Genomic DNA, 19,953 nt, shown 5'->3' with positions numbered 1-19,953 from the left:
AGAACTGAATCGATCATTAGTGAGAAGGGGGTTGCAATGAAGACGTTTACCTGAAAATATGTTTCTGCTGGATCTTTCAGATTCGAATAGACCTTATAAACAGTCAGTAAGTTTATTTTTGCTTATTCTTGTCCTAGTGCCCTGTCACCCCTCTGTTAATGGTTCGAGAAGACAGGTTTGTGGTTTGCCCAAGAGAGACACAGTGCCAGAGAGAGTTTCTTAAGGAGTGCATTAAAGATTCAGCAGTAATTGCTGTGTGTGATGGTGTCTGTTGCCGCTGTTTGTGGATGGATGTCTGCAGTAATTAACAGAGAGGTTGAGGAGGGGTTATGTGTGTTCGTGAGGCTTTTTTTTGGTGGTGGTGGTGGTGGGGGGGTGCATTACTACAAAATCATTACTACAGTTTATTTGGAGGGGAAGGGTGCTCTTCGTGGGGTGCAGAGGAGAAGATAGGGGTCGCACCATCACCCACAGTGCTTTGCCCGTAGCTCCCACTGCATGACCTTCCCTGGGTCTTATTGTCATCTGTGCCTCCTCCATTTTAATGAGCTCTATTAACCAGTCCTTTATTTATTTATTTATTTGGGAGCAAAAGAACGGCATTGTCTCTGAAGTTAGTCGTCTTCTCATGGACAGGACGTTAGCATTGTTACTCTTTGCGTAACTTATGCCAGTAACCATCAGTTGATTGCCATTTGCTATCAAAAGTTACCCAATGGATATATCACTAACCAACAAAAAGTACAGTAAACCCTTCTCCCATTTAAATTCATGTAGTTGAGAGCGAGATTGGTCTGAATAGACCAGCCTGTAGTATTTGTGCTACATTGAGCGTGTTTGATGTTCCCTGAGTATGGTTTGGGTTTGTGTTGTAGGGTAAAATCAGAAGGGTGTCCTGCATTGACGCTTCTGACCTGCAACCATTTTGAATTTCGAGGCAGATAATGGTGCTCAGATACACTCAGGGACCAGACTTTATGAATATGGAGTTTGGAGTGCTTCAAGGTTTATTTGTGTGTGTGTGTGTGTAGGTTGAAACCCGTTTGAAGGTTGTTGTTGCTGCAGGAGGTGAAAGTAGTCTTTATTTTGAACTTGAGAGGAGGTAATTACCTCCTCATGGTAGCCAGGGGTGACCCCTATCTGTACAGTAAAGCTGATCTATAGCCAAGAGAGTGTGTGTGTTTAAATGTGAGCTCCAAAGTCCAAACTCCATGCCAACCCAATGTTAACTATACAGGACCTATGAGCAGGCACACCTAGCGCCTAAGCCCTCCACCCAGGCTGAAGATCATGTAGCTGGTAAGTAGGTCAGTGTATGAGATTCCACAGGGTAGGAATGAGACCTCTCTTGGTGTTGAAACACTGCAGACTGTGCAATTGTGCAGCTCTTGGGTGTGTTGCTAGGCCTTAGCTGCCTGTATGTCTCATTATGGGCCCTGCTGGAGGAGACACCAGCCACGAAGACTAGAGCCTGCAGGGCTATTTATAGAGCGCTCTTAAGGGGCCCATAATCACCCAGAAGAGAGAGAGAACAAGCGCAAGAAAGAGTAGAAACGGGGGCATGCTTTTTTGGAAAATAATCCCAAAAATTATATTTCAAGAGAAGAATTGTACCCAACCATATAAAATGGCAATTTTAAGACCAAATGTCTCTAGTTGCCTTCCTCCTAGCAAACCAGACATGACTATTGGGCAAATGTTGTAACATGATTAATATTCTTGAGCCAAACTGATCAATTTTATGTCTCCTCCATTTCTATGCCCCTTGGGTAGAAGAAAACACAACCTAAAAATACAAATGAACTTGTTCCTGCTCAATAGAAATATTAATGGATCAGCAGTCCTTTGGTGTGCAATCACCAAATGCTATGTCAGACTACATGGACTTTAATAGAGGAACTCTGTCCAACTGTCTCCATGAGAGACGGTTTGTTTGTTTTGCTGCCGCCTCAAGCAAGGAGAATGGCTGCTCTTAAAGAGCTAGTCTGTCTTTGAGGCTTGGCAGAACGTCTTTATGCCCTTACTTATTGGTAGTATGTGCACACTAACACAGTACCAAACACAGTCTGAACGCTTCAGGTGAATCAGATGCTATTTGATTAATACACGAGCCAACACCTGCTACTTAAACAGACCACGAGCATGGCCATGTATCTCATGCTACTTTGTTCGAGGTGCTGGATCAGATAAGAATAATTTGGGAATTGGGGATGATTTAACTAAAACTTTCTTGAACTGTCTCTTTAAGTGGAAGAGATGTTGGGGTTCTTGTATTACTGTGGCACTACACACTTTAAGGGATCCTTCACCCAAAAAATGAAAATTGTCATCATTTACTCACCCTCATGTTGTTCCAAACCAGTATATAACATTTTCTTCTGGAAAACACAAAAGAAGATATTTTGAAAGAACATTGAGGTCCAAAACATGGAACCCCATTGGCTTTCATTGTTTGGACACAGACAGACAGAAAAATTCTTCACCAAAAAAGTGTGTACCAAAATGAGAGTGAATACATTTTTGGGTCAGTTATCTCTCTGTGGGATAGTAGAGTTAGCCTAAAATACCTGTGCCATTATTGTATTGAATGTTTTTTATTCAGGTAGCTAACTATAAACACGTTTATAAGATCTAACTTGTTCTGCACCCATTATAGCACCCCTTGTGGCAGTGCTGAGCATGCAATGTGCATTCAAGCAGTTTTATGCTATTTCGGAACAATACATGAAATCAAGCTTGCTTAGCTAGAAGCGTCCATGTTCAAATACTTTAGTAGAGTATGTTTCAGACCTAAGTTTCAAAAGATGCCTGCCTCGTCAACTGTGTGGAGGATCAGTTTTGGAGGCAGTGTGAAAGAAAAATGTCAGTAGGAGTTTATTATGAAGAGGGCCAAGGTGAGAGGTGAGGGGATGGAGGAGATCAGGCTGGGGTCTCTGGCTCTGTACAGTCAGAGTGCTGAGAACCCCCCCAGCGGTTCCAGCTTTGGAGTAAATATGGGCCCCGCGGACCCTCTCCCGCCCCAGGGCACACAAACCCCAGGCCTGCCCACATTCCAGCTTTATTTTCCTGGTTGCAGAATGCCTGAGGCAATCTGAGCTGGTGGGGTGTTCTTTTCTCTTTTTTTCCTTTATTTACTCATAAAATGTGTATTAGAAGAACTAAGCAAGTGTGAAGAGCCTTCGTGTAGACTAACTTTCAGTTTCATCTAGAGCTACTCCTCCTCCACCCTCTTCACCCCTAGCCCCCACCTCCAGCATGCTTCCATCCATCCGAAATGAAGGCTATTTGAATGTTTCAAGCAAACATACAAAGACAGACAGACGCACACACACCCAAACACATGCTTTCTCTCTCTTTTACCGCTCTCTCTACCTCTCTAGAGATGGGAGTCTCACAGATGGGCAGATCCCCTTCTCTTTGGATCAGTGAATTTCAAAGAGCCTGTCTGGATCATTATTATGTCCTTTCCCCAAAAATTTCTGCTCTTGAGAGAGCGAGTGTATTAAGTACGAGTCTGTATGTATCCATGCCTGTTCCTCAGCACCTGTGAACAAAACAATGGGCTTTTTATTGTTGCTTGTTCAGTGGGAGTGGTATTTATCATAATTCTTATGCAAACTTGTGTGGTTCTCCATGTGAACCTAGTAACAAGCACTCTTAAACATACACTTTTTAGATTCTAATTAGTGCTGCCACTTTTATTTCCAGAGACTGGACATAACAAGAAGGTGGTGGGAGACCTGATCCACACTCAAACTTGGGTCACCACACTGTTCACATCTGATCAGTCAATTTCAGGTGTCTTTGCTTAAATAATGTCTTGGTTTATTCTTGCAATTAGCAAGAGGTCAACTCTCACACCCTTAGAGCATGTGTGGATATGGTGATAGTTAAGTTAACATTTGGATGCATGTGTCGTGTGTTAGTAGCTGCATATGTTCTTGACCCCTCTCCATAGATGGTCTGGGATCTTCTGGGCCTGATTGAGCATCTCTAGTGAGAAATTGGCTCACAGAGTGCTTGCCGGACCCCCTTACACCCTTTTGTCTTCAGGTTTTCCTGTGTACATTGTTAATGTGGCTGCAATGCTTTCTAATGCATTGGTTCATCCTATGCTGGACAGCTGAAAATAGATCCACAGATATCCCTAGCTTCTCTGACAAAGTAGGCATCTGATTTGTCTGATTGTGGAAAAGCCTTTGCTCTTAATCCAAAAACAAATCGAACACGCAATTTACATGGATTCAATTTGGTTATCGCGTTCAGTTTTGTTTGCTCTAGTTTACTTACTGTTGCAAATGCTTCCACAATCCAGATGACTTTAGCTCTAGGCCTAACATCGTAAAGTGCATTTTTGGTTTGGAATGATTTTCCATGAAAAATAAAGGGTTTCTGCAAAGGTCGTATTGCTTTTCATGCTCAGCTCCAGATCCAGTTTAGGTGAAAAGATTTTGCCAGAAGACCTGATTAAGCAACTCATGGTCTCTTGTGTTTTCTATCTCTCTGTATTTCTGACTCCCTCTCTCTTTCTCCCGGAAGTCTCCAGGCAATAGAGGGACAGAGACAGAGTTCATCCCTTTTGGAGGATTTAGAGGGCTCCCTTGTCTTTCACTTCATCAGAGACAATTGAGTCATTCATTCCCATTGTAGCTGTGTTGAGGCAAGGCAGGAGAAGGCAAAGTAAGGCTTGAGGGTTTGCTGAAGGATGGGGGAGGCGAAGGGGAGCCCCTGCTGTTGGGGCCCCAGGACAGAGTAAGCACTTTGGGTAAGTCTGAAGGCTGAGGGGGAGGGTACGGAGTTCTCCAGATCTCCAGAGCAATTTGTCACATCAGAATAGCACTTGAGTTACGTCGAAGGGGGCCTCCTAGCTGGAGAGTTTTTAGTAGGCAGAGAAGAGGCAGGGGGAGGTCAGAGGTCATGGCCTTCTCAAACCCAAGTGGTGCGTCCGTCAGCAGGCCAAGGGTGGTGTAGGGGGTTGGGCTGCAAGGGAACACCGCTGGGACTTTGGCACTGGTCTAGCCTCAGCTTTCCTTGGCATGCTTGTAAAACCTGCAGGAGGGATTAGACCAAGGGAAAGGTCTGAAGTGGACTAAGCTTTCAGCGCCCACACTGGCAAGGTGTCACCTTTCACCCCATCCAAACTAAACTTCACATTGCTATAGCACAGGGCATTACCTGGCCCTCCTTTCCAAGATATTACCCAGTCCTACATGCGCACAAGTTTCAAACTAAAACTTAATTATGATTATTATGTGTTATTTTGCATTAAACTTGAGCTGATTCTTAAACATTTGGCATTCCTGTCTACCTGTCAACAATACGCTTCAATATCCCAGCTACCAGTTTGACTATTTGGAGGTGGGTATGATCAAGTTGAGGCCAAGGTAAGGAGTCCAAAAGCTCCTCCAGACTGGATCACAGGAATGCATTCTGCTGTGAATCCACCTCTAATTAGCTCTGATTCAGTCCTGTTCTTGAAGACACATGAACAGCCTTACAACTACAGCCTCACTTTATGGGTACTTGCTTAAATGGCGAGTCACAGAATCACACATTTTTTCTTGACTCTTTTTATGTCTTTGGCAAAGTGGAGCTTGGAATGTCTTCATAAAAAGAGTAAAATCTTAAAGGAGGCCTGACGAGGTCAAACAAATTCCACCGATAGGCTGTAAGAAGGGAAGGCGTGAAGCTGTTTGATTGGATAGAGCAGGACAGAGAGTAGAAGCTGAAAGGTTGACCCTGATTGGCAGGATCTGGTCAGACATGGGAATGGATTTGGTTCTGATTTGTGGCTCACTTGGGCCAAGTTTTTTCAGTTGATTTGGAGCCCAGTGGTTGAAGTCCTGGCAGCATCGGAGGCCAAGTTACAAGGCCGACCGACTCGTCAGAAGTTTCCTTTGGGGATCTGATGAAGTATAGCACAGCATGCATTAGGCCTAAAAAAGAGCAACATTTTTTTATATAGAGTGTACTCTAAATTTATTTTTCATGTTATGGGCCCAAGACTGCATCCAAAATTGCGCCAAGGTTAAGATATTGAGCCCCAGCTTCTCTGTCTACCCCACCTTTCTTTCGGTCTTCTTTTTACTTCTGTCCACCATTCCTCCGTCCTTCCTTCATTTCTTTGTTTCTTTCCTTCTTTGTTTTCCATTCAACTTAAATGCTTCCTTAAATATATTGGCATCAGCCAAGCCCACATGCAAATCCACTCAACCCTCCTATTTAGTAACATCGATGGTTTGAATGCTTATTTGAATTTATTTTGTCATTGAACAGAGCAGCGGTTTCCAGTGGTCACTTTTTTTTACTTCAGTGTTTGTTGCTCTTCAAGTTTCCAATAATAACAGCAATCAGGGCCCAGTTAACCCCTGACCTGTGTAATTCAGCTAATACAACAGCCACATTTCAAGTGTTAGCAATGTGTGGACCCTCACACTTTTCCTGATGAGACACCCATGACTCAGATAGTTGAGTCCAAGTCACGTTCACGATCAGCCGGTTGTCTCTAAGCCTCTACAGATACAGGTTAAAAGTTCAAGGGTCAAGTTCCTTTGCTGTGGGCTAATGGACTAAGGGCATTAGGCACAGCAGTTTTGGGAAAGTAACAGCAGGTTTGTAATGGGCCCCAGCATGTGATCTCTATATGAGAGGTCAGTCAGGCACACAGGGTACATGTAAAGGGGTGGTCTGCTAAGCAAATCCTGCAGTCTATGGGTGAGAACAGACATATGACCTCAGAGAATGTGTCCATCAGGGTTCAGGGCTGGGAGTTAGAATGGAGATATTATAGGCAAAAGAAAGATACACTGAATGATATACTGACTTCATGCCAACTGAATAGGAAACTCAACTTTCACCTATGAGTGTAGCATATTTTGGGCATATGGCTATTACAAACCATATGTTTAAAATCTGTTTGCATATATATATATATATATATATATATATGCAAACAGATTAACACTATATATATATATATATATATATATATTTGAGCTTTCAAAAAAATATTTGATTTTACAGATTAAATGAAGAGTTTGAAAATGTCATTGAGCTCTTCATGGTGATTATGGTGATTATTTTCATCTGTTGGCTGTAAGAGCGATGTAAGGGTTCATGAAAGGGCTGTTTGCCTGTGTGCACCTCTGATAAAGTCCACGTCAATCATTCACGGGGACAGTCGCTGCAGTGACTCAATGCCGCACCCTTATTATGTGTATATGGGAAAAATGTACACAAAGTCCACCTGAAATTCCAAAGGGCAATAAAACATTTGCGCATGATTACAGGAAGAACAATCAACATATTCACCTGAATGCATTTGAGTGTGTGGTTCAAAATGTGCTGTTTTTGTGAACGACAAGCATAAAGTGTAAATGAATCTTAACACCAGTAGTTTCAGTTTTCAAGAAGCTCCACCTCATGCATCATTCGACCTTGGATCTTTTTGACATGATTTCTTTTTGTTTACTTTTGCTTTCTATGTCACACATTTTTTTTTAGATATTTTAGCTCTTATGTTGTGTTTCCCTTTGTTTTCTGCATTGTTAACATGTTTTTCTTTTGTTTTTCTCCATTTTTTTTCTTTCTGCCATCCAGTATCTACAGATGAAATGGCCCCTGCTAGATGTTCAAGCAGGAAGTCTTCAGAGTAGACAAGCACTTAAAGATGCCAGGTCACCTTCTCCAGCACACATCGTTGTAAGTAACACCCATGAGTCATTGCATTTACAAAGCTCTTTGTTCTACAGCACAGTCCATGAAAACCAAACTACTTACAGTATTGTTGGGTTCTTTGGAATTTTACACTCCTCTCCTAATCCACAGCTGTCAGTTGGTCTAGTGATCTATAAAAACTGTTGACCAGGGCTGTGTTTCCCAAAAGCATCGTAAGCTTAAGTTGGTTGTAGCTCCATTGGTTTCAGTGGGTCTATGATGTACTTAAGCTTACGATGCTTTTGGCGAAACAGCCTATGTTGTGTTGGAATATTATATATCACATTGGGTGCTTGTTTTGTAATGCGCTTGTCTGTAATATGGCTTTTTCATGAAAACAAGAGGGTGAGATTTCAGTGTAGCTTAACAGTTTTGTTTCTCCTTTGAATGGCACAAAGTGACCTTCTTTTTACAGTGGAGACGGATAATTAACGCCCATGCTAAGCTTGGTTCAGGCAATAAGTGTCTAGAGTAGAGATGCTGTTTATTTTGCAGTTTTATACCCTGGATCCGTGAGTGCTGTTATCCATGCGTTTAACTCTAAATTTGTCACTCTTTTAAAATCTATAGACGATAAGGCCTTCAAGGTTAGACAAACGGCTGGGCGAAAACAATGTTACCATGTTAAATCATCAGGTTATTGATTCCTTTCTTTGGACAATAGACCAAATTTGATTTTGGTCTTTCCATTGTGGTGCAGGAGCTTCATTGCGTTTCCATAGTTACTGGAAGCAACAGAGTGCCTCCAAGGTCGTGTTTAGGAATATAAGAGAATAATCCATTGAATCCAGGATAATATTTTGTCAGAGAGATAAACACATTTTGAACATACAGGACTAAATTTAAATAGTTGTTCTTTCTTTAAATTGGTGTGGGTTTGTGTGGTTGGTTGGTTGGTTGTTTACCATGTTATTGTGGTATAATGAGATTAAATAAAGGAGTCTGCATGGAATTAATATTGTTTTGTTGTTGTTTAGTATGTGCCTAATGTAAGATTATACTCCTAAAAGTTGACAAAATAACTTTTTAGCACATTTATGCAGTCTTTCTTTTCTGGACCAAAAGTAGAAAGAAGAAAATCATGGTTGGCTGTGACATTGATTGAAAACTATTTGCTATTTAATGTTTTGTGTTTGTATTTTGGGTCACACTTTATTTTAAGATCCAATTCTTGCTATTAACAAAGAATTATATGTGACTTTTGCCTCAATATAAATGATTAATTTGCTTCTTATTAATGGTAAGGTAGTTAAGTGTAGGATTAGGGATGTAGAATATGGTCATGCAGAATATGTGCTTTATAAGTACTAATAAACAGCCAATATGTTATTAATAGGCATGCTAATAACAACTAGTTAAGTTAAATTGGTCCCTACATTAAAGTGTTATCATATTGTTATGTTTTTTCCACTTGTTGTCTAATGCAATTTTAGATAGACTACCATTCAAAAGTTTGAGGTTGGTAAAGATTTTTAAAGGTTTTGAAAGAATCCTCATATTCACACTAAGGCAGGGCTCTACAGTGCATTTGCGACTGAAAGCTACTGCGTGCGACTATGAAAAAATATTTAGGAGCAGCAGTGCGACTGAGCCGATCGGCATATTTGTGTTTGCGCTAAGGGAGCTTTAAAGGTTTCTAACGTACTTACGTGTTCTTGCAACATTGAGTAATGTATCACAGACGTATTCTCTCATTATAACAAAAAAAAGTGTAGACCGAGAGTAAATAAGAGATTCATTGTGCAGTGTAAGGAGCTTCGTTGTTTATAATGGAGTTTTGTGAGATCGCGATGAACTAAGATGAGCTTTTAATGATTATTAAGTGAGTTTGCAAATATGATATTGATTTAAACAAAGATTTTTTTTTTAAACAAAGTCCCAGCTGAGCCACTGCGCACCTACACTATACAGCGGTGTTTCGTTTATGAATGAACTGCGTTTTTAAACGAATCTAGTGAGTCAATGATTCAATTACCCATTCATAAAGACAGTCACGTACTTCATTCCTGAATGAATCAGCCGTTTGAACAAATCAATTAAATGAATGATTCAGTAATGAAATCAGTGACATACCACCACATACTGGCAGTTTTAGTTTAATTTTTAATGTATCTTTTCTGTTATTTAAATCATTTAATATTTCTACATTCAAAATTGTATATTTAAAACATTAACCTCAACATAAATTTATGAATTGAATTGCACTTATGCAACCTCTGAGCCTCATTAAACATCTGAAAATACATCTACAAGCCACTCTGTAGTGCAAATTTATTTCTTAAATACTGATTTCATTTGATTGGGATCTTATTCTACTTGTTTTTATTCTGTTGTTTTAATTAGAAATGATAAAAATCTTATAAATATGTTTTTGAATTTGACATAAAAGATGACATACTTTTAATAAAGTTAGAAGGTACATTTTTTAACAGAATTTTTGATTATTGATTTGAAGGTGCTCCTAAAATTTTTGACTGTGCTCCTGAATTTTTAAAATTAGGAGCACAAGCGCTCCTAAAAAGAAAAGTAAGCGTAGAGCCCTGTCTGCATTTATTTGATCAAAAATACAGTAAATACTACCTGATGAATGAAGTGGCAACCCTACAGCTGCTTCTACTGAACTGGTAGTAAACTATTTTTACATTTAAGCGCAGGGTAGCCATCCCATGTGCTTTTTTTAAGAGAAAGAGAAAAATGATTGTCCTCCCTCTCTGAATCATTAAATGTGTGGGAGGTAGTTAAGAACAGGCTCAGGTAAATACTGCACTTGAGTTTTATCCCTCTGACTCATGAGGCTGTAAATGCTTATCAGCACAAAGCAGTTTTCTCTATTGCCTTTTAAAACAGCCCTAAAGACCTACAGCGAGAGAGCAAGATGAATGTTTTGCTCCGTATGGTGTTTAGCTATTTAGCATTTAAGGTCGTTTATTTATTTAGTTTATTCATACAATTCGTATCTGTTTGATCAAGACCTAACATGGTACTTTGCATTACTTCTTCATCTTTCCGTCTTTCTGTCTCTCTCGCTCTCCTATTCTACTCTTTCTCTCTTGTGCTGACGTGTGTTTGATTTGATGTTTCCTTGGTTTGCATCATGCCTTTGGTGAATCTATCTGGAGACAGTTGGTATTGTCAGGGATAGATAACTGCGGAATGCCCTGAGCTCTATATTTATTTATTTATTTTTGACTCAAGTTGGCCTGCCGGACATGAAGGCCTTATCAATAAATTGTACCATAAACAGTAGTTTCTCTTCTCTGTTGAATTGGAAGAACACCTGCCCACCTTGACCCATGGCTCTGAAGACGCCTGTCTGCCGTGGGCTGATAAGAGAGCGCCGATGGGCGTGAGATAAGGAACATAAGCCGAAGTTCAAGTGACCCAACAATCACCAGTGAGATAGATACAAATGCACAGGTGGACAGCGGGAGAGAGGAGGTGATACCGTAAAAGGACACCATGGCAATGAAGTGAGACGATGGACGAGACAGAGAGAGACAACAAACAAGTCTAAAAAGTGTATACACATAAGAGAATGAAGTATCACACATGAGGGTGATGCTTGACATAAGTTGCGTTCACAGAGCAGCAGAATACAGAATACAGAGTCCTATTTAAGAGTACTGTATATGGTTATTTTTCATACACAGCTCTGTTATAAATTGCATTTTATAACCTAAGTGACTCTTTAAAATTTTTATGGCTGTCACAAGAATAGAAAAAGGACTTGACAGTATTTATTCATATAGAAAGTATTCAAGCCGCTCCTGTGTATGGATGCCTGTTTTGTTTAAAATATTAATTTAAAAAGTATTAAATGTATTATATTACATATTGTTTTAAATTAAAAGTTGTTTAAGAAAATCACATAATGAAAAATAAATCAGTTAAAAAGTTTTTAGTGGAATTCGACTGCTAGTCGTAGTCATAGGAACACATCACACAATCTTTTTTTGTTACAGTCACATGTGGCCATAGAGGTGCTACTCCATGCTGCTCTATGAATAGAGCATAGGAAGTGACCCTCTCGTTTCTGTCCACGCCCATAGATGGCAGTGCCAGGATGTTTGAAGTACTCAAGAGCCCCGCAGGCTTTTCAAAGCCTGTTAGTCCCACAGTCAGCATGCATTCACTACCTGTTCACAAGTCATAAAGAACACATCGCTGCAAAGTCGTTTGTCCCACTGCCATCTCCGCTAACTTTTAATGTGATTTGTAAAGCCCATTCTTTATATAGACTGTAATATAGACATGATAATTCAGACAGGTAGACTGCAAAACATGTGCTGTGTATTTGGCATCGGACCGAGCATGAACTCAAGGACGTATGAGCGGGGATCATGCGATTGCAATTCCAGTGGGAAGGAGTTGGAAACAACGGAAAGATAGATTTCCCCACATCTGTGACACATTGGCCATTTGTTCCGGGATCAGTTTCCTGTTCTCGTTCTCTTTCTCAACTTGTATGCACAGCTGTCCGTCAGTGTTTCCCCATGTAGTGTTTCTTGGTTTAGGCCATATACTAGACTGGTATAGCCAGATGTTTAACTCACAGTGTAAAGTCTGGCCATTTGCAGCTTTATATTGTGGTCAAGAACGGTCTACTTGCACAGGAAATGACAATTTGATTGATATGTTGCTGTGGAAACTTTGTCACCACAATTTCACCTTTTTCCTAAATTAATAATTACTGATTTATTCACATACAGAAAACTAAGTGGCAATAAAAAAAAAACAAAAAAAATCATATTACAAATTGTTATTCATTTTCCCAGACTAATCGTTATATTTGACTTGAGTCTGCACTCTGCAGTAACCACACCCAGGTTAAAGCTAGTGCAGTCATTTTGCAGGTCAGGTGACGGGCTAAATTGATAGTGAATACTGCGTATGTGTGTTGCAAATTATTTTATCCAACTCCATTTTATTCAAATAAAATCAGTGAAATAAAATTTGTATTTTAATGCTGCTCTCTAAAATAATGCTTGCTGAGGCAAAAGGATATACTCACACACACAACCTCATGCAAGAGCACTACACACTGTCTAATACACACTCGCACACACACATTGTCCTCTTGCTCCGAGTCTTGTTGAGACCGGACAATGTCTCCATTGTTTTCTGGGCTTTCACAGGCAGCAGGGGACGGCTGGAGTGTTAACTATTTCCCCACGAGGCCCCACAGCAGTGTGCATATGCATGCAAGCACTTTGTGCAAGTGAACCAACAGCAGGAAAACGCGGGAACAGTGAGAACGTAGGGAGAGGAGGAAGAATAGGTGGAGGAATAGCTGGAGGAGTCCTGGTCTGTTCCTGTATGGTAATTAGTATTTAGGAAGTGATGGAATGTGTTGCGTTTTGACAGAGCGGGACCTCCCACCTGAACCGCTGTACGATGAGGGCATGATTGCTGTTTCCTGTCGCAACACAAGTCTGTCTGGGAGCTGGATTTCAAACTGACCTTAAAGTTGAGTATTGATATTAAAGTTAAAAATAAAGAGTAAACTAAATGAATCACACAGATAAAGCATGCAGGGCATTTTCCCAGACTCCAGCTGAGTAGGAGTAGCATCTCAAGCTAGCACGGGGCCTGTAGTTTTTGCTGGGTAATTTGCTGCCTTTTTTTCGGACTGAATGGTGGTGCACCTGGACTGGCTTGACAATAGCTGGGAGGGCCAGATGCATGCTGGGAAACCCCAGCCCCCTCGCTGTTAATGAGGACCCCAGTGTCACAGCCACAAGACACTGAACCAACTGTCTTTTTCTTCTCTCCTTCCCTTTCTACTAACTGTTTCTCACTTTTCTCGCTCCCTCATTCTCCATAGGGCCTCTGCCTTTTCCTTCCATTCTTTTTTGGTGCTGTTTGGTGCATAGTGATGCAACCACGGCCTGTCGTATGTAACTGTAACCGGAGTTGTGCCGCTTCTGACAGGACCATGTGAAACAAGGAGGTGTCACTTGTCCTGAGACCTTTGGCCAAAGCTTGGAGAACATCTCAGCGTGTGCTCTTGTGTAGTGCATGAGAGGCCTCCCTGGAGCATTTCCTTAACCAAACTCAAGGAATGTCAACACACTCTTTTACGAGGGACCTGGTGTCAAGGTCATCAGCCCTTCAGCCGTTTATATTGTTATGTAACCTTGTGAGTGCAGGACGCTCGCAACTCTTGTACGTTTTCCCATTAACAAGACCATTTGTTGGGCAATGTATGAGATCTCTTTAAGCAGCAGTGAGATAAATGGCCACTTTAAATCTCCTCATATTCGTTCTCAGATTTGAATCCTGAGATTTCCCCTTTAGTCTCCTTTAGAGTTTCAGAAGTCTTCTCATTTTTACATTAAATATTTATTAAAATTATTTTGTTTTCAGTAAATATTTTATGGTGTGGCAGCTAAGAGGCCAAATAAATTTTATCTAAATAAATTAATAACTCTAATTGTTACAATGGAATTATGCATCCCAAAAATATGATATAATGAATATTCATTTTTGAGATTATTTTTAAAGATTACATTTAACAGTGTTAGCATATTCAATAATATTAGCATATTGTGTACTATAATATGACATAGTGTGCATACATAATTTGTTTCTGTTGTCTTAAGGTATTTTAGGAGGAACTTTTGAGACGCAATACCATTCAAATATTTGGAGTCAGTAAGATTTTTTTTTTTTTTTTTTTTTAATTCAGCAAGGATGCATTAAATGTATCAAAAATGAGCATAAAGACTGATATTACAAAAGGCTTATATTTCAAGTAAATTTCCATTTTTTTCTAAAGTTTTATTCGTCAAACAATTCTGAAAAAAATGTGTCACAGTTTCCACAAAAAATACTGTTTTCTGTTTTCAATAATAAGAAATGTTTCATGAGCACCAAATCAGCATATTAGAATAATTTTGGAAGGATTGTGTGGCACTGAAGAGTTAATAATGACTGCTGAAAATTCAGCGTTGCCTTCACAAAAATAAATTCTATTTTAAATAATTGTAATATTTCAGAATACTGCTGTTTTATGTTTTAGTGAGCATAAGAGATTTCTTTGAAAACATTAAACCAGACTTGCAGAACCCAAACATTTGAACAGAAGAGAATTTGAAACAGGCAATTGAGAATGCCATTAAGACTCTGAACAATAGATTTTTTCCTCTGTGAAAAATTTAAGCCATTGCTAGTCTCTCTTTTTCTCAGATGACATGGTGCGACAGGAACGTGGTGTACAAAGCCTCAATGCCTAAAGCCACATCACTACTCTTTTTGTCAGTCAGTTCAGCTGATGTAGACACACTGCCAACATGCTAACAATATCACAACCTCAAATCACAGTAAACAAACATGCGTTGGATGTTGTATGCGTGTTTGGGCTTGTACCTGGCAGCGGCCTGACACTGTAGTCAGAGAGGAAACAGACAGGGAAGGAGAGGGGTGGCACACACAGCTAGACATTTTTGTGGTTTTAAAAGTCATGCTTTTTGCCTTCATGCCCTGGTTGAGTGATGAGTGTACCATGTTCTCAATTTGTGACACGGGACGTCCGTCTTTGCCTTGCAGGGGCCCTTCTGCTTCGAATTCCCCGGACAGACTGATCTGAGTCTTCACCAATTACATTTGGTGAGAATCCTGAATTCCAAGTTTCTTGCAGCTGGCTTATTGATTGTTTAAATGAATTACCTGCTGGAAAATCCGGTTTCAGCTGGTAGCTGATTTTCTAGCTGGTTATTTCCTGGGCCGAGCTGGTCATTAGCTGGTAGACCATCTTAAGTAACCAGCTAAAGGTGGTCAAGTTGGATTTTGGAACGTCGTGGCTGGGTAACTAGCTAATGACCAGCTTGGAAGAGCTTTGACCAGCTAGAAACCAGCAACCTTGTTTCAGTTTTCCAGCTTAAGCTGGGTTTTCCAACAGGGTAGAGAATAGAGGATATCAAAATCATTACAATGAGAGATGTCAAAAAAATTGTTTTTATTTTGATAACAGTGCAATGTTCTGCTGTATTTGATATTGTTTGTTGCTGTGTTCTTGCTCTTTTCTATAAAATGTGGTTGAGTCTGCTTTGCATTTGTACACACTCACACACACATACCCCCCCCCCCCCTCCTCACAAGCAGACTTGGCTCTTGTGCTTTAGTTTGTGTGGTAATTGTAAACTGTTGCTGTCCTTTGACACGATGCTTTTTGTCTGTAGCAGGATCCCTGTTACGATATACAGTGTTTGCGTGTAACAGGAAAGCATGAGCGCCACTCCAGCGGTGCAAAATTCAGCATCTCTGGATTCCTGGCAGCCCGAAATGCCTCTTGAGCTTCATCTTTGTCTGCTCGCAGACCCCGTTTCAGCCTTGTTAATTATTTTTCTGCATCTTCCGGAATGGTGGCGATTATTTCTCTCTGATTTCTTTTCCTTTTCTCTGAAGCAGCTGGCGTGAAGAGGATGCTTTTCATTTGTAGCATCTGGGGTTGAACGTATGCCAGCGAGAAGTTAGGAGGTGGAGTGGTTTGTGTTTTTGTGTGCACACGCGCACCCATGTGTGTGTAAATGTCTGCGTGACTTGGTTTGCGTGGGTCGAGGTTAAGGATGTTTGGATGATACGAGGCCTTTTTCTAATTGTCCTCTTGCCCGTCGACATGAGGCAGAGGGAGAGAGAAGGAGAACAGAGAACGAGAGTGCCTGTCTGGCACTGCTCTTCAGTTTTGATGTGGCGCGGAGTGACGCAACATGGGGCCACTGCCTCTGAGTGTCTCAATTGCACCTCGGCCCTCCTTGATGGACACAAACAGTGTGTGGAATTCGAAAGGGGGGCACGATGGGTAGCCTTGGTCTGCCAAAACTCAGCAGCGGTGCAAGGATCAGTGGGGCGAGCGATTGTTTAGCTCATCTCCTTGTGTTTAGGTCTATAGAGAAAGCTGTGGCATTGTGGGATGTGCTTGTCTTATTTTTGTCTTGTCCCTCAGGGTCATGTAGGTCATGTCGAGATGGTAACCTTCATTTTGTGAAAAGTCTCGTGAGATTTAAATTGGAGTCCAGCAGCAATTACTAAAGCTAACCTTAAGAGCAGCCAAAGCAAATCTTGCAAGAGTTTAACAAAACATAGTATATATCTAGGCAGAATAACTGCTCCTATATTAAGATTTTAGGATAAGGGCAATTCTTGAACAAATCTTAAATTCTCATTTATTTTATTTTAATAGTGCTGAGCAACGATTAATTTTTTTTTAATCGCGATTAATCGTACGATTTTTTTTCCAATAAATCGCATTATTTTTATATATATATATATATATATATATATGGTGAAGCTGGTTGACCCACATTGTGTAAGGGATTGTTGCTAGTTAAGAGGTCTATTGGCCATTTATAAAAAAAAATCACAAAACAATAAATATTGATTTGTTTTATTATCTGACACTTATTACAGGGGGCAGAACTGTTTTGTTTTTGTAAAGAGTTTCTGTCAGGACTTGTTTGACAAGGTTCACCAAGAGTTCCTTAAGTAGTGTATCTCAGTTTGATATGTGTTTGTGACCTCGTTTGAATGGAAAAATCTCAGTGTTTGTCCATATGTTGCCCTAATGCCTCCGTGTGTGTGTGTGTTGCTGCTTATGTTTGTGTGTGTTGTTTTAGCTAACTGGTAAGCAAATATACAAGTTCCATGTTCTCAGTTATGTTTTCACATTTAGCTGCACATGATTTCACACAAACCACAGCATGTTGCCCTGTTAGCACTCTTGAGTGTATGTAGAACACTCCTCATGGTCCGTCTAAAATAGAGAGAGAGCAGAAAGGATGGTGGGCGGGGAGGGTGTCGAACAAGAACTGCAAGAATGTTTGGGATTTTTGTCGGGGCCAGAACTTCCACAAGGACTTCCTGTGGGCTTCCAGTGGAGCCAGACAGCATCGTGCTCCTCCTCCCCAAACTTCTGAGAATCTTAACTCTAATAGAAGTGGCATTAACACTTCCCCTCTGCACCTTCTACGATACCTCCCCCTCCACACACACATTATATTCCTGCATGGCATTGAGAGAGACGGCGTTAGCCAGGACTCGTACTGTATTAGCACTTGAGGCTGTTTCACAGGGAAACTTGTTTTGACAGAACTCCAGGTGTCTCATTGTTGGGCGTGCTATGGTTCAACAGATTTACCAATTAGGGTCGGGATATGGGCAGACGAGGGGAGGGGGCAGCTTTTAGATGGTGGTTTGGAAGTCTTGAATGTGGGGGGACGGCGAGTGTGATGGAATGACATGGGGCCTCGTGGACTGCCGAAGGGGTCATATGGTCAGAGAGAGATGCTTGGTAAGTTGATATGTGACCTTCTTTCACAGGCCTGTTATAGAGTAGCTTGGGAAAGTAGCTCAGAATGGAGAAAAAGATAGAGGAAGAGGAGGGGGAAGAGATAAGGACGAAGCAAGCTCCAGTTTTAAAGATAACAAGCGCATTATTTTTTAATAAAATTATTTAAACAAACTTTTTTTGTGTTATGTCTTTGCTGAAATCACTAATTCCTTTTATCCCTCTGCCCTTTCTTGGCCAGTTAAATTCCTATTGGTTAAAAGCTAGTATTTTACCATGTTATATTTTATTATTTAATTAAATGATAATTTTATCAAAATATTTTTTGCTCATGCTACATATAGACAAATATGCAATATATTTATAGGCAAACTAATGCAAAATAAATTAATAAAATTTATAAATAATTTAGCAAAGTGTTTCAGGTTGACTATCCAATCACATTTTGTATTTTTGTGATGCATAAAATTAGTGCTGTCAAACGATTAATCAAGATTAATCACATCCAAAATAAAAGTTTTTGTTTACATAATATATGTATGTGTACTGTGTATATTTATCATGTATATATAAATACACACACACATGCATGTATATATTTCAGAAAAATAAAAATATATATTAATTATATTTATTTATAAAATAAATGACATGAATATAAATATAGACATGTAAATATTTTCAAAATATATACTGTATGTGTGTTTATTTAAATAATAAATATACACAGAAAAACTTTTTTTGTTTTTGTATTCGATTAATCACGATTAATCATTTGACAGCACTACTTAGAATACAGAATAATGCATGTGCTTACTAAATCTTTGTTCTGTTTACATAATCTTTTATTTTTTTAAGCATTATTCTGAGGCATTATTCTTAGACATTTTCCGTAGGCCTGTTGGTCGCCATTCCATCCATTCTTTTTTTTTTTAAATATAATTACTGTTGTTTTTACCAATTAACTCTCTTTATTTTCTTTTGAGAATGGCTGTTGTGCTTCCAGGAGGTTTTAGGTGAACTTCTTAGAGGAAGTTGAAGTGATTTAGACTCTGTCCCTCGGGTGGCCTGTTGAACGAGGAGCTTTTTTTGGACGCGGCCCGGTTGTTTTAGTAAGCTTCTCGCTCACCACAATCTCAGATATATTCACTGCATAATTTAATTGAAGTGAAAATGAATAGCATTTTCCATCAAATGTGCGGTTGCGCGAATTTATGTTCAGGAATTCCATCGAGTAGAATTTGGCCGCTGAGTGTGTGAAGGTAGAGGCTTTCGGGGTCCAATGAAATCACGTAGAGTCCTGCAGCACGTTCCTTCGCTAATCCATTGTTTAGGTTGGACGAAGTCCCTCCGTGTGCTTCAGATGCAAACGCTGACTGCTTTGTGGCCAGACAGTTTTGGCCACACGATGTGGTGAAATTCAGAAGTTCTCTGTGTGTGTGTGTGTGTGTGTGTGTGTGCTGTGAACTGTGTCGAAGTAAGTGAGAAAGAAAGAAAGAAAGAGGCATTTTTGGGGAGGGGTGAAACTGACATTCCCAAAGAACAATTTATTGTTATGGCTGAATGTGCAGTGACAGTTAAAGTTTAACACCTTCCCTCTTTTGCTGCGTATGTGTGCGTTGGCCCCTAAAACGCCCTTCTAGGGAGCACTTAAGCTGGCCGAAATCACGTTTACTTCCATAGCCCTCACCGAGAGAGGAACAGGGTTTTTTTGTTTTGTTTTTGGAAGTCAGTCAGTATCTTGATTTTGGAACTGTTTTTGCATTGTCTCCCTCTTCAGATTGTTTTCAGATGTGCTTCAGCTCGCCTTTTGTGAGACGAACTTCCAATTTATTTGATTTTGCTCCTCTCAGAAGTTTCTTTGCAGACATCTTTTTACTGTTTATTTGCGTCTTTGTTTTTTTGATGTTTCTCCACAGTAAGTGCAGTCAGAGCCAAGTTTTCTGTCTCCA

The 19,953-nt window shown here is 40.1% G+C and overlaps 1 protein-coding gene across 9 annotated transcripts in view; it reads left to right on the top strand.

Moving 5' to 3' along the window:
• The window catches only part of LOC306852631 (transcription factor 7-like 2), a 79,570-nt gene that overhangs the window by 18,106 nt on the left and 41,511 nt on the right, over positions 1–19,953 (top strand). For 5 of the 9 annotated variants that reach the window (XM_079389623.1, XM_079389621.1, XM_079389622.1 and 2 more), the window contains exons 4-5: positions 7,600–7,701; positions 15,265–15,324. In XM_079389623.1, coding sequence (XP_079245749.1) covers positions 7,600–7,701; positions 15,265–15,324 — 162 coding nt within the window. The remainder of the gene's footprint in view (positions 1–7,599; positions 7,702–15,264; positions 15,325–19,953) is intronic. The other 4 variants (XM_079389625.1, XM_079389624.1, XM_079389620.1 and 1 more) reach the window with 1 other exon arrangement.

The sequence above is a fragment of the Barbus barbus genome (assembly GCF_936440315.1).
Source record: "Barbus barbus genome assembly, chromosome: 32".
In the NCBI taxonomy this organism is placed as follows: domain Eukaryota; kingdom Metazoa; phylum Chordata; class Actinopteri; order Cypriniformes; family Cyprinidae; genus Barbus; species Barbus barbus.
Note: the sequence above shows the minus strand (reverse complement) of the source record. Positions and strands in the feature narration are given on the sequence as shown.